We start from the raw sequence: 15974 nt of genomic DNA on the forward strand, positions 1-15974 counted from the left end.
ATGGACAGAGAAGAGAGTTCGTTGAATGGATTACTGAACATCAACAAATGGACCCTGATTTTTCGAGCAAAATCATCCTAAGCGATGAAGCACATTTTCATCTTGATGGCTTTGTCAATCGCCAAAATTGCCGCATTTGGGGTTCGGAGAACCCACATGTGACTGTCGAAAAACAAATGCATCCACAACGCGTGACTGTATGGTGTGGATTTTGGGCTGGAGGCATAATTGGGCCATATTTTTTTGAAAATGATGCTGGTCAAGCAGTGACTGTTACTGGTGCTCGATATCGCGACATGATTACACAGTTCTTTCTGCCAAAATTGGATGATATTGATGTGTCCAATATGTGGTTTCAACAAGACGGTGCCACATGTTATACAGCCCGTAAAACAATTCAATTACTGCATGAGACATTTCCAGGTCGTGTACTCTCTCGTTTCGGTGATCGAAATTGGCCTCCTAGATCGTGTGATTTAACACCATTAGACTTCTTTTATGGGGTTATTTGAAATCACAAGTCTATGTCAACAAGCTCACAACCACCCGTGCATTAAAGGAGGAGATTCAACGCTGCATCAACGAAATTCAGCCACATTTATGCAGAATGGTCGTGGAAAATTTCAACAAAAGAGTGCGCATGTGCATGCAAAGCCGTGGAGGCCATTTGTCCGATGTGTTATTCCATACATAACCCTATCCTATATGTACTTTACGAGTCAATAAAAATATAACTATCAAAAGACTAAAAACGGCGTTTTCTATTTAATTCAAATCTTGCGTTAATTTTGGGACACCCTTTATATAACCCCACAGCTTGGTCACGAAATAGGTTTCGGGGTAGGTGCAAGTTTTTATTCAAAGAATGTCCAATGAAATAGTTTTAATGTTAAAGAAACATGCATGCACCCAACCTTGAATCTACCCTAACCCCTATAAAGTAGTCAAGCAGGGGGTTATATTTCTATTCAATACATACCTCTTTGTTCTGTGTTTTTGTAAATTTTTCAATATCGTGATTGTTCTATTTTATTTCTTAATGAGCTATGGTTAAACCACCCTTTTTTCAAAAACAATTATTCTACTTACTGCCATGTTGAATTTTAGACTTAATTGATTAGTTATAACTCATTAATGTGGAAATTAAAAATAAGGTGGCGCAACAGTCTGTTGAGCAGTAAGGCCTATTAACTTACAACTCCCAAACATTATTGTGTGCGATTGCTGTTGTCATGGATGGAGAGGACCTAGAGTTTTATGCCAAATCCGAACTGCTAATTTGAGAAAGCACTTTTTGTGGCAAGATTTAATCTTGAAGGATTTATCTATTCCTCGCAAGAGGCAGCACCCTTGAAAGAAACTGTTGATGGCACAGGCAGGGATAAAACCCATGCCACGGGTAATACATGTGCAAATTAACTTAATTATACCAATTCGGATACGGACGGATTTACTCAGAAACCCACACAAACGAAATAAGGACAACGAAGTTCGGATCTGTACGTGGAATGTTAGGTCCCTTAAAAGACCACGTGCAGGAGAACAATTAGCGGGATCTCTTAACTGCTGCAAGGCAGATATTACGCCCATTCAAGAAGTGCGATGGGATGGACCGGACAGACGCAAACTAAAAGACTGCGATGTATACTACTTCCACTGCTACAGAGAACAAAGATAGTGTCTATCTGGGTGTGGATTTGTTGTTGGAACTAGACTCAGGCAAAGTTTTAACAGTGTGAGCGAGCGCATCACCACAATCCGCATCAAGGCTAAATTCGCCAACATACGCCTTATATACGCGCATGCCCCAACAGAGAAGAAAGATGAAGACACCAGAGACATATTCTTCGAGCTAATGGACAAGACACATGAGCAGTGCTCTGGCTATGCCATAAAAATTATATTAGGAGATTTTAACGCCAAGGTAGGAAGAGAAGACATCTTTGGTGGCACAATCAGAAGAGGCTGTATCTTCACCACCTCCGACAACGTATTCAGGCTTATCGATTTCGCTGCTTACTAGTGCCATGCTTGATCACATTGCGATCGAAGCATGGCACTTCTCCAGTATACAGGATGTCCAAACATTCCGAGGGGCTAAGATTGACTCGGACTACTACCTCGTTGTAACCAAGATATGGCTACGGATATCCCGATCCAAGCCAAAATAAGGAAGTACTGTGAGTAGTTTCGACCTAAGACGGCTACAAACGCAAGAGACTGCCATGTCCCTTTCCAATTGAGTCTCTAATAACCTCTTAAGAAGTCCTTTGCTGCCTGCATTAAGCATTGCAAACCAGTTGCAACATTGCCATGCTGCCTCTGAAGTGCTAGGTTTCACACGGCAACCACAGCAAAACCGCTGGTTTGAAAAAGAATGCCGGTAAGCGCACGCAGCGGTTTCTTAGATGGAAAAAAGAGAGCATGAGAAGCGCCCGATCGAGCAGATAGAGGCATGTCACAACAGGAAGGAGGTTCGTAAATATTACCAAAAGGTAAAAAAAAAACGTCCCAAGGGTACCAGCCACAAACCGAAGACTGTAAGAACGATCAGAATAACATCGTAGTAAAACCGCAGTCTATGTTGAGAATATGGAAAGACCACTTCTCCAAATTATATAATGGCAATGACGAACCGAATTCCGCTGTAAGAGAAATAGAACAGCTCAACCTAGACGACGCAGATCAACAATTCTGCCTAAATTGCGCCAACTACTACAGATGCATCAGTCTCCTTAACATTGCATATAAGATCCTTTCTGCCGTATTATGTGAACGTCTGAAGCCGTTCGTCAATAACCTGATAGATCCTTATCAGTGTGGCTTCAGACCAAGAAAGTTCACTATCGACCAAATATCACACTACGGCAGATCTTGGAAAAAACCCAGAAACTTCAAATCGATACCTACCTTCTCTTTATCGATTTTAAAGCCGCGTATTACAGCGTCTATGGGGAAGAGCTCTACAGAGAAATATCTAGTTTTGGCATCCCTGTCATACTTGTCTGTTTGTGCAGAATGACGATTGAGAATGCACGCTGTTCTATCAAGGTCGGATAAGATCTCACCGATGCATTTATTGTCAAAAAAGGTTTAAGACAAGGCGATGCACTGCCATGCAACTTCTTCAATATCGTTCTGAATGTTCATACTATTACTCGAAAACGCAGATGATATCGACATAATTGGAAGATCAAAGCGTGATTTCAGTGGAGCGTTTTTGAGTATTGCGACAAAACGTCACCATGGACAGCTATAACTTTGAGGTAGTTGATAACTGATAACAACGACACCAGCTAAACTAAAATATGATTGAAAAATTCATACTTGCATCGAAGTCTGAAATTATACCATTATCGCAATACTTTCTCGAAGGAAAAATGTTCAATAATTGTTAAAATTTCGAATGACAAAATCTCGAATTATTTGAATTGTTAATTCAAAACACTGTTTTTACCTTTTTAAAGAATTCAGCTTAAGCAAAACACAGCAGCTAGTTAAACAATTTATCTTCTCCGATAAATAAGAACACATTTTCAGTAATTAAACGGATGGAACATAAGAAAATATTTAATTTTTTATATATAAGAATTAAAAACATAAAATATAACAATTAAAGCAAACAAAACTTAGAGTTGTAAAAAAAGCTTTTTAAGTATCCAATACACTCTATTTTCTTATTATTATATTCTTTGGCTGTGTACCGCCAGATTTTAGTTTTCTTACTCTTCTGATTTTTTTTTTAAATTTACTAATTCCTGAGCCAAAAAACTTAAATAACATGTAAAGACCTTTCTACTTAGACATCTTTTATGCCACTTGAATAAAAAAAATAAGATAAATTGATAGCTCAATGAGTTGAAAAATTCACGGCATTTGTCGGCTTGGCTAGTACGAGTTTAAAAATCGTGAGCACAAAAGCAAAAATCAAGAATAAGCACATTCAATTTTAAGAAAATGGTTTAAATCTTTTTCTCAAAATAAAATATATTCTAGATTTTTGTTTTCACGATTGTTGTACATTTGATTTTTGCTTTGAAGATTATGGTTATTGAAATTTCGTGGTAAGTCCAAATTTTGATCTCAAATGTGTTAAAAAAAGACTGAGATCCGAACCACACTATTATAACATTCTATTGTTGCCCTTTAAACTTTGCTAATGATACTTTTCAACCTTCTAAAGTTATAAAATCAATTGGAGTTTGGAGATGTTTTCTTTCAAGATAGTCAGGATCTGGATGTTGTAGTACTTTCCAATTGGTCGGATGTTGTGTTCAGCAAAGACTTTAGTTTCAACTTGATAAATAAAGCCTTTGCGTTGAGCGGCCAAAAATATATCACTCCGCCGTGGGGTTCCGCACTCATCACTAAGATGCTGACGTACCTTTCAAGACGCAACAGAAAAATATAATTCACATCACTTTAAAATAGACTGCAAGGGACATGAACATGCAATCCAAACTTTTTTAGCAAACTGCATTGGCACAACATAAAGACTTCTACGACAAAGAAGAACCACAATTTAGACATTCACTTGAAAAGCTCTGAAAAGACATGCACAGCCAAGCTTTGAAAGAGTACAAATTCTTGCAACGGAGAAGCATTAATCCAAACGCTATATACTGGATATACATTTTGTATGAGATGAGAACATTTGAAGTCAATATCAAAGTCAATTAAATTTTTCTAGGAACTAACAAAAAATTAGAAACATTATTTTGCATATGATAAATTAAATTTTGGTTTTAAAACTGTTTTATTCCTTCATTTATTCACAAGATTTTGTTTACCTTCATTTATTCATCGTTATTTCGATTTTTATTTCCAAAATCTTATCAGATGTCAAAAACCTTATTCCTCGTTGCATTTTGGATTTAAAATATCCCAGTGACAAATATTTTTCTTCAGTTTTTTTGATTTATAAAAATCCGTCAATTGATTTTTGTTTTAAAATGATACTAGTTTCATTGTATAATATACATTAACTAAAGTCGCTAGTGTTATGGGTTTGTGAGATATCTTGTGCCAAACAAAATATATATTTTTTTTTTTTAAATGCTATGGTAAAAAAAAACACCCACTTAATTTCTTGGAACTCATTTCTTGCATCTTTATATGATATTACCTGTACAACAAAATGTATTTGAAATTTGGTGCTGTTAAGGCCATTGATGGCAATAAACTGAATGGAAAATTAATTTTTTCTCCACCGCCACAGGTACCACAAATTTGGCCTTCATTTTCTTCAATTTCTTTTACTGACAGTAATCAGCCTATTTATGCGTTTTCTGCAGTAGATACTGATGATGATGGTTCAGTTTTATGCCTTATCACTTTTGCTTCCTCGATATGACGATATACCCTGAGTCATGAAAATTTGCTAAAATCATTCCACTTGTGGAGATTATTAGTAGAGTACCTTTAGACGATTATGAGACGTGTGTATCACACGAGGTCAGCCAAGAGAAGAAAGTTAAATTAAATCTTAACATTTTAAAATGTCTATTAGCCTTCCGGCATTTACTACTCTAGTACATTTCTTTTATATTCAGTTGTATAGTTTAAACAAAATTATTTTTAGTTTAGAAATTAGAAAGTAGGGTTCGCCACATTACTCCCCCTCAAATTAACTTAAGTATTATAGATCAAATTCATAATAAAGTTAATTGAAAATTTGATTCATAATTAAAAAAATTGAAAATTTAATTGGGTTTACGTATTCTTACTTGTCTACCAAATCTGGTTGTATAAGTTGATTCTTGTGGAACGTTTTTTGTAACAGGTGGATTTGCTTCAAAAGTTGAGTTGCTTCCAGTTGATTGAAGAGGAAGAAATGCTGTTTTAAGACGGTCGAGTGATATTTTTGATGTTCGGTTTTTAATCCTAACCTTAAAGTATTTATCGTGTCTGCTTAGAACCTCATAAGGTCCATCGTATGGTTGCTGGAGAGGAGAATTAACAGCATCATTTCGAATGAAAACATGATCAGCGTTCATTAAACTAGGCTGGATAAAGACGTTGGCTGTATCGTGACATGATGTCGATGTTGGACGAACCTTTGACATGGAACTTCGAAGATCTTTAACAAACTCGGTCTCATCTTTAAATGTTCGTTGATCACCAAAAAAATCACCTGGCAAGCGTATTGTAGCACCATATAACATCTCTGCGGGTGTTGATTTGATGTCTTCTTTAAACGTAGATCTGAGTCCTAAGAGAATCGATGGTAAAACTCTTGTCCAGTCCTGTGTTTTGTGACAACGAATAGCAGCTTTTAGGGATCTATGCCAACGTTCTATGATGCCATTACACTGCGGATGATAGGGTGTAGTTTTGAGGTGTTTTATGCCGTAAAATTGGGTGACTTCCTTAAAAACATTACTCTCGAATTGACGTCCTAAATCTGTAGTAACTCGCAAAGGTACACTAAAGCGCGAAATCCGTCCAGAAATGAATGCCTTCGATACAGTTTCCGCTGTCATATCTGCAATGGGAAATGCTTCCGGCCATCTCGAATATCTGTCGACGCATGTAAGTATATAACGGCATCCTTGCGAAGTTGGCAGAGGTCCGACCAGATCGATATTAACATGGTCAAATCGTGACAACGGTGGTGAATACGAGCCAAAAGGTGTTTTATTATGCCGCAGCACTTTGCTTTTTTGACACGATACGCAAGTCTTGACAGCAGCTGCGATATCTTTTCGCATCCCGGGCCATACGAAGCGTTCCTGGATGAGTTTTGTTGTAGCTTTCCTGCCTGGATGTGAGAGGCTGTGGAGATGCTCGATGACAGGAGTTCGTAAAACAGGCGGAATAACAGGTCGTATTCTGTTAGATGATACATCGCAGTAGAGCAGTGATTGACTCTCTGGAATGGAAAAAGACTTGATTAATAAAGAAGTAGATGGAAATGTACCTTCTTTTAAAGAATTTAAGAATTTTGTGTCTTTTGTTTGTTCATCTGCAATAGTACGCGAATCGACGATAGAGAATTTTGAAAATTCTGTTATTCTGGACAACATATCTGCGACAGAGTTATCTTCCCCCTTTATGTACCTGATGTCGGTGGTGAATTGAGCGATAAAGTCAAGCTGCCTAAGACGACGAGGTGATGCTTTTTCAGCTTTTTGTTTAAACGCGAACATTAATGGCTTATGGTCAGTCTGTATGTAGAAATGACGACCCTCAATTTGATGGCGAAAATGTTTCACAGCTTCGTAAACAGCCAGCAGCTCTCTATCGTACGTACTTTGCTTTTGTTGAGAATCTGTCAATTTTTTAGAAAAGAATCCTAGTGGGTATGTGACATTATCCACGACTTGGTGCAGGGCAGCACCAATAGATAAGTCAGAAGCGTCCGTGCTGAGAAATATTTCCGCATTGATGACTGGGTGTGACAATAGTGTTGCTTTTACCAAATCAGATTTACATTGCTCAAAAGCAAGCTCAGCTTCAGCTGTCCACTTGATGATAGATGTGTCGTTTTTTTTATTTCCGATAATGAGTGCTTGAAGTATCATCTGTTTGTCGATCGCACGTGGCAAGAAACGCCTGTAAAAGTTAAGCATGGCTAGGAATCTTTTCAATTCCTTCGCCAATTTAGGTTTAGCGAAATCTTGAATAACTTTTACCTTACTGAGAAGAGGCTTTATACCATCACCATTGATTTTATGGCCCAGTCTTCGGAATATCTGAAGGTTCGACAGGTATTTGATGGAAAGCTTTTTGCAAATCAATCTTAGAGAACACTTTTCGACCGTGCAATATGTTGGAAAAATCCTGGATGAAAGGTATAGGATATCGGTCAGGTTTTGTATTTGCATTTAAAGCACGGTAATCGCCACAAATGCGCCATTCTCCGTTTGCTTTCTTTACCATATGTAAAGGGCTGGACCAATTACTTTTCGAAGGTCGACAAATACCTTTTTCCATCAAATACCTGAATTCTGATTGCGCAGCTTTGTATTTTTCTGCATCGAGGCGACGTGGACGAGCAAACACTGGTGCACCTGTAGTTTCAATATGATGCGTGATTCCTGTGGTGTTACTCGGATTCCTATTCATATGAACAAGCTCTTGGAAATCTGCCAAAATATGGGCAAACGGTTGAGTAGTATCGAATGATTTTATAGTTACCTCTGTGACGTTCACTGGTGTTGTATTCGCTTTAACTTTAAGTTGAGTTGTGCTGTCAATTAAACGGTTACCTTTAAGATCGATGAGGAGTCCAAACTTACGAATAAAATCAGCTCCTATTATTGCTCGTGTGACGTCTGCGATTAGAAAAGTCCAGTTAAATGCTCGTCTTAAACCCAAATTGATGATTAAATTTTTCTCTCCATACGTTTTTATGACACTACCGTTGGCTGCAAATAAAGTTGTTTTCGATGGAGAAAATCGATCTTTGTACGAAGGTTGTATAACGGAGACATCAGCTCCGCTGTCGATGAGAAAATTGTTTTTGCTTGTCGAGTCGTAAACAACTAATCTGTAAATTTGTTGTCCAATGCGTTGTTTTGTGGGAACATTGGGCAACGTATCGCTTATTAGTTTTTTGGATGACGTTTGAAAGAGCATGGCTCACGACAGTTTCTGGCTTTTATACCAAATTTTTTATGAAACCAGCAAATGGTGTCATTTTTATTTCGTTCACGAGAGTATGAGCGCGGTGTACTTGAACGATGTGCACTCCGACTGCTACGGCGATCAAAATTGTCTCTACCTCTTGAAACTTTCATAAGCTCTTGCATCTGAAAGCTAAGTTGTTGTACTTGCTCTTGCAAAGAAAGTGACGTATTTGTTGCAGATGAAGAGGTTAATTCATTTTTAGCACGTTGTGTAGTAGTTAGTGCGATTGTACTTGAGAACTCACCAATTTCCATTACTTTGTCCGCAAGTTTAGACAATGCTGCAAGCTCTTCACTGGATGCCTGTAATATAGCACGTACCTGCGGAGGAAGTCTCTGTAACCAAAGGGATTTTAGAAACTCTGCGTTAATTTGATTTCCACCAAGTTCACGTAATTCGTTCAAGAGTTGGGATGGCCTCTTGTCTCCTAAATCAACTTCAGACAGAAGTTTTTTAATTTTGCGCTGCTCGGAGTCTTCAAATCTTTCTATGATTTGCGTTTTAAGATTTTCATATTTATTATCTCTAGGGGGATTTAAAACAGCATCCGAAACCTGTGTTAGGACTTGAGATTCGATTGCTCCAATTATCGCATTGAATTTCGATGAATCTCCAGTTATTTTTCTGGACTGAAATTGAGCCTCTATTTGTGCAAACCATATTTGGGGTTTTTCATGCCAAAACGGTGGAATACGTATGGCAATATTAGATGCTATTTCAGCATTAGTGTCAGCGGAAGAAGAATTCGCTGAAATAGTCGGAGGAAGTGGTGGATTGAATGAGCCATCAGGTTGCTTCTGTTCCTGGGTTCCAGTCATCTTTATTCAATTTTTAAGAAATAAAGGATCACGTCGGGGTCACCAATTGTGGAGATTATTAGTAGAGTACCTTTAGACGATTATGAGACGTGTGTATCACACGAGGTCAGCCAAGAGAAGAAAGTTAAATTAAATCTTAACATTTTAAAATGTCTATTAGCCTTCCGGCATTTACTACTCTAGTACATTTCTTTTATATTCAGTTGTATAGTTTAAACAAAATTATTTTTAGTTTAGAAATTAGAAAGTAGGGTTCGCCACATACTTTCCAAAAACGCTAAAAGAGATGAATTTCGACCTATTTCGGTATTGCCATTTTTGTCCAAAGTTTTTGGAAGGATCCTTCAAAAGCAAATTAACTTCTTTCTTCCTACTAACTCACTGCCCAGCCCTTATCAATCTAGATTTCGGAAGAAACACAGCTGTGTTACCGCACATTTAAACGTTACTGATGACATTAAAAAAGCATTAAACACGAGGTTACGTTTCTAGTTATGTTAGATTTTTCGAAGGCTTTCGATTTCGTTAATCTTGTCAATCAATGTAGAAAGCTCATGCAAAATTAAAATTTTTCATATAGTCCAACTAAATATTTTTTTTTATCTATCTTACCCTGTCAAATTTTTTGCCGAATGCCACTGGTGTACCACAAGGTTCCATACTGGGTCCTCTCTTGTTTTCTGCTTATGTAAATGAACTTCCATCTTCATTAGTTAATTGCAGCTCTCACTTGTATGCTGATGACGTTCAGCTTTACTTCAGCTGTCCACTTGGCCTTATAGAACATGGAGGTTTTTGCGTCAATGAAGACCTGAAGAGATTTTCAAATTAGTCTTTGTCAAACGGACTTATGTTAAACTCAAAAAATCAAAATGTCTTGTAATTAATAGAAAATCTCTTGAACTTTCTTATTTTCCACCGATTGTCCTGAGCAATGCTCCAATCGAATATGTGGTTAGAGCAAAGAATCTGGTGTGACTTTTAATCGTCTTTTGACTTGGGATGATCATATAAATGGACTCGTTGGTAAGGTTTTGTTTAGTACTTCGTACTGGGTTGAACAATCTTTCACTCCATTAAAAACTCGTTTGCTTCTCGTTAAAATCTTGGTAATTCCTATCCTGGCTTATGGTTGTGAAATCTATTGTAAGTGCAGTTTCACAAGCCGGCATAAACTTAATGTAGCTTTCAACTTAATCGTTCGTTATGTTTTTGGATTACGTAGATATGATATGGTATCTGATTTTGCCTCGCGCTTACTAGACATGCCTTTCGAAGTTTGATTTTGATTTCCAAAACAAAAATATGAGCTTACAGCTACTTTATAAGATTATAATCTTACTGTTGTTAAGCAATTACGATATTTAAATCAATAAATAAAATAAAAAAATCGATATCTTTAATGGTTCTTGAGATATGGACGATGAAAAATAATATCCCGTCGATTTAGATTCTATGGGGCCATGTAACGTCAAAAAATGTCAAAATCTTCAATTGGGCAAGACGACCGATTAAAATAACTTTCTATGTGAAATAAAAATAATATGAACCGTAAACAAGACATACAAAACATATCCGTCCTCTATTGCTCTTTGGTCACAAACAAAATGTAACAGTTGATATTTTTTCAGATAAATTTTCCCATCAGAATGTGCTGGAAATTTAAATTGTATTCATTATTTTTAATGTTTTCCTAAAAATTCAAACAAATGTTAGCCATATTTTGTACTCCTTTACATGTATTTATATGTATAAAATAAATACATTTTGGAAATAAACGCACCCCTAAAGAAGGTGGCAACCATCGTCGAAACGTTTTTATAATGAAAACTGTTTTCATTTAATTCACCAAAAAAGCCAATTAAAAGCACCAATTAGAAGATTCTCCAACATCCAGAACAAAATCAATTTGTTCAAAACTTCAAATCATTATATTCAGGATGTTAAACCTAAATACTTTTTGTAATAATTGTGTATTTGTAAACTCGTTCTCCGATCATAGATACATCCAATTCACGCTTATTGAAGGGACCCCAAAACCGATCCAATTCCGGAATTATATGAAAACAGATTGGCCAAAATATAGGGCTACTCTGAAAAATCTGATTAAACCAGAACTTTCGGATCCGCCCTTGTGCGCTCTTGAACTCGATCAAAAAGTCGATGAGCTTACAGCAGCCCTCAATAAAGCCATGGAAACTGCCTGCCCCTCATTACAGTGCGGGGAAAGAAGAAACAATATTGGTGGGCTGCTGAACTAGATATACTCAGGAAAGGTTGTAGAAGGCTTTTCAAACGAGCAAAAAAGACTAGACATCCCCAAGATTGGGACTCCTATAAGGAATAGCCAAAAGATCCTCATGGAGATCCTTCTGTAACTCCATAGAAGAATCCTCGGAGTCATCAAGGATAAGGAAGATTCTCTCGACAGATCCAACCATGCCTGGTTGTCTTAAAAACTCAGATGGCACATGGACTAACTCTTGCGAAGAAACGCTAAACCTGCTATTAGACACCCACTTCCCGGATAGCTCCCAATCCTTTAATACGACAAACAGTCCAGGGTCGGGTATTAACTTAATTTTTCCTCAAGGTCTGGTTACAAAAGAAAAATTAACATGGGCTCTGAATAGTTTCAAACCTTACAAATCTCCAGGTCCAGATCAAATCGTACCAGCTGAGCTACAATATACCATTGATATAACTTCACCCATCATTGATATGATCTTCAAAAGTTGTATAAATCTGGTCTATATACCTTAGCGATAGAGAGATGTAAAGGTAGTTTTCATTCCCAAAACGGGCAAATGCTCGCATGTCAACCCTAACGACGTAAGACCTATTAGCCTATCATCTTTCATTCTCAAAACTCTGGAACGATTGATCGATATCCATATACGCAACAACATTGAGAAGAGACTATCAATGTCTCAGCATGCTTACTGCAAAGGGAAATCTTTAGAAACAGCCTTGCACACTCTGGTAAGAACTATCAAATACTCCCTAGAGAAAAAGGAATATACTATGGTGGCCTTCTTGGATATTGAGGGCGCTTTCAACAACGTTGACACATCCGCTATCACTTCTGCTATGACGACCTTAAACGTCGAATACTCAATCTGTGAGTTGATTAATCTAATGCTAAAAAGCAGGATCATCAACTCTTTGGGAGATTTTTGCACAAAAAGGTCTGTCAGTAGAGGCACTCCGCAAAGTGGTGTTCTGTCCCCTCTCCTGTGGAACATAGTGGTTAACGGGCTACTAATATCCCTTGAGAGGGAAGGCTACAGAGTGGTTGTGGTTGCCGATGATGTTGCTATCGCCGTCACAGGGGAACATCCTAATACACTGAGAGACCTCCTCCAAAATGAACTTAATATGCTCACTAGATGGGCTGATCACTGCGGACTTAGTATTAATCCTCAAAAAACAGACCTCGTCCTTTTCACACGGAAATACAAGATCCCAGTAATTGTACCTCCTTCAATAAAAGGTATACCACTTATTTGTACCAATGAAGCCAAATACCTTGGTCTGATATTGGACAAAACATTAAGTTGGAAATCTAATATACAGGAAAGAGTTAAAAAAGCCACAGCAGCTCTTTTCCTTTGCAAGAAAGCTATAGGAAGCAAATGGGGTTTTCAATGGGGTCCAACGCACTGCATGTCTCTGCATAAGCGGGACATTGAGAACCACACCCTCAGCAGCGTTAGACATTCTCCTCCATCTGACACCCCTCGACATCTTCAGTAAACAAGTGGCAGCGAGTACAGCGATAAGACTCGACGCCTCATCTCAATGAACCAACAACAATGTGGGGTACTCCATCATTTTGAACCTCTTTGGTTCTATACCAAAGTACATAGACTACACTATTTCTAACACACAGGACTATTCCTAAACCCCTATTTGGAAAAAAACTTCCAGGTATCCATTCCATCCAGAGATGAATGGGAAGACAAAAAACTCCTGGATAACAAAAGTATTCATTTTTATACAGTTGGATCCAAGGCAAATGAGGGAGTTGGTAGTGGTGTGTACTCAGAAAAGCTTAATCTAAGCATCTCATTCCGCCTCCCTAATCATTGTAGCGTCTTTCAAGCGGAAATTTTAGCGATCAAAGAGGTTCTCTCCTGGCTAAGAGAAAACGTGATATCAACTTCTGATATCTGGTCGTAAAGCGCTCTAACGACTTGTTATCTCAAAGCAGACTTCATATTAGCTCCCTAATAGGTGTCCTTACGAGACACTGTCTTATAGGCAGACACTCAATACGACTTGGTGTAGCCTTAAATGACTTCTGTAGGAGCTGTATGGACTAAGAAGAAGTGGAAACAATCTCTCATCTCCTCTGCACTTGCCCTGCTCTTTCACTCAGACGCAAACTTCATCTGGGGGACTACTCTTTTGATAATCCCAGTGAACTAGCTAAAAAGGATATCAAATATCTTCTTCGCTTTATAAAAAGCTCAAAATGGTTGGACTAGTAAGAAGTAATTCTCTAGATTCATGTGGTATCACAATGGGCCTTTCTCTTGGCCTAAGTGTGTGGATTATAAATCCGCAGCCACGTTAACCTAACCTAACCTGTGTATTTGTACTATTGTGAATAATACTGTTAATTTCTTTTATTGAAAAATTCATACCAATATGGAATTTTTATGAAAATCCTTTCCCACATCTTAAAAATATATTTTCCTATTTTGAGATATGAGCGACGAAAAATGTTTATCCGAACGTATGGACGCCCAAACAAAAATCTTGTGATAGATTCTAGAGGATCTTGCATCTTCGAGAAATGTCAAACTTTCAATATTATATACGATACGTATATAGTTAAAAGTAGCACTTCAAATTCTCACGATCTCCTGTCTATCAGTAACAATTTTAGGAAGCACTTCTATGAAAATATCATTTATTCAAATTAATTTGCTCTTAAAAACTGCATTATAAAGTTACCAAATGGCCATCGTTTAAAATTGATTAAGTTTTAAATTGATTGCCTCATTGAATTTCATCCTTTTTATATGTATAATAAACCCTTAAATTTAATAATCTAAAAATATGTACATATCTCTCTTTTCACACATGACCCATATGTAATCGAGTAAATAAATCAAATATAATTATGATCAGGATACTAATAGTTATTCATATAGAATTGCCACAAAATTAACTACCTACAAATATATTGACATCAAAAATGAAGTATTATGATAGGTTTTACATTTTTTTTAAAGTTATATATTGTTTATATTTGTTAAAACAAAAAAAACTATTCCAATTAATCAACACTAATGAATTTTATTGTCAGATTGATTTCATATCTACTACGTTAATTTTATTACTATCACTGAATATTAAAACAATTTCTATTTATTATTTTTAAATTACTATTTTACCTACACTTTCAATATTATTCTTTTTTTTTCAAATCAATATATGTAGGTATCAAGTAGCATTTTAGATATATCTATATTCTATAACATATGTTTTTTTGTAAACTCTTTTCCATGTTTTTTTTTTTTAATATATTTTCCATTTATTTTGTAGGGAGTGAATGTTTTTGTGTGATATCAGTTTCCTACCATATTATGATGGTAATAAAATAGTGATTTTTTGTGTTTTCATTTTGCAAACATTGTATGAAAGAACTAAAAACAAAAAAAATGCTAACATCAAAAACAAAATTTATACACACCGTTCCAACTAACCACAACATAATTTTTAATTGCAGTCGCATTGGCGAACTAATGAGCGAAGTGGTCAACAAATATGGCGTAGTCTGGGTTGCTTCGGCCGGGAATCATGGTCCAGCGTTATCCACAATTGGCACCCCGCCAGATATTAGTCAGCCAAGTTGTATAGGTGAGTGTATTGTTGTTTTGTATGCCTACTTTTTTGTTATTTAAAACATGAATTCAATTTTGTTTTTGTTTCACTGCAGATTTTGTTTATCGCCAAACGCGGCGGTTACTGACCTCCCTTTTCGCGTTTTCAATAAATTAAAAAATGCAAAATCCAAAACAAAAAAAACTACTACACTCCTTGTTCAATATATCGAGGGAACGTAAATTGCAAATGCAAAAAATGTTCTTTTGCAGGAATTGTTGTAACGAGCAGCGTGTAAAAAGCGGCGGTGGCGATATTGGAAATATAAATATCCCTTTTTTAGTTAGTGACTTTTAACACTGCTCGTATATTAAATTAACGCGGGTTGAAAATGGAAACGTTATTGTACCTACACCTTCCTACCAACCAACCTAACTATACCAAAACAGCAATGCAACGGTAGCTTCTCATGATCCTCTGACGATAGATATTTTTAAATGAATTTTGTTAAATAAATTAATTTATGCTATTTTATTGCAGAAGCAGTTTGTTATCCCTTTTGAATGAAATAATAATTACATGATTCCGAAATTGCAACTCGAAAAATTCACTAGAAGCTAACTAGAGAGACAACCCTCAGATAATTATTCCAAAACCCATTCTCTGTTTGCATCAGAAAATGGGAAAATT

General features: G+C 36.7%; 1 protein-coding gene across 1 annotated transcript in view; it reads left to right on the forward strand.

The window, feature by feature from the left end:
* Window positions 1–15974, forward strand: part of LOC129949655 (tripeptidyl-peptidase 2) — a 95272-nt gene that overhangs the window by 16672 nt on the left and 62626 nt on the right. Inside the window, exon 7 of the mRNA XM_056061240.1 lies at window positions 15190–15320. Coding sequence (XP_055917215.1) covers window positions 15190–15320 — 131 coding nt within the window. The remainder of the gene's footprint in view (window positions 1–15189; window positions 15321–15974) is intronic.

This window comes from Eupeodes corollae, chromosome 3 (assembly GCF_945859685.1).
Source record: "Eupeodes corollae chromosome 3, idEupCoro1.1, whole genome shotgun sequence".
NCBI classification, from domain to species: domain Eukaryota; kingdom Metazoa; phylum Arthropoda; class Insecta; order Diptera; family Syrphidae; genus Eupeodes; species Eupeodes corollae.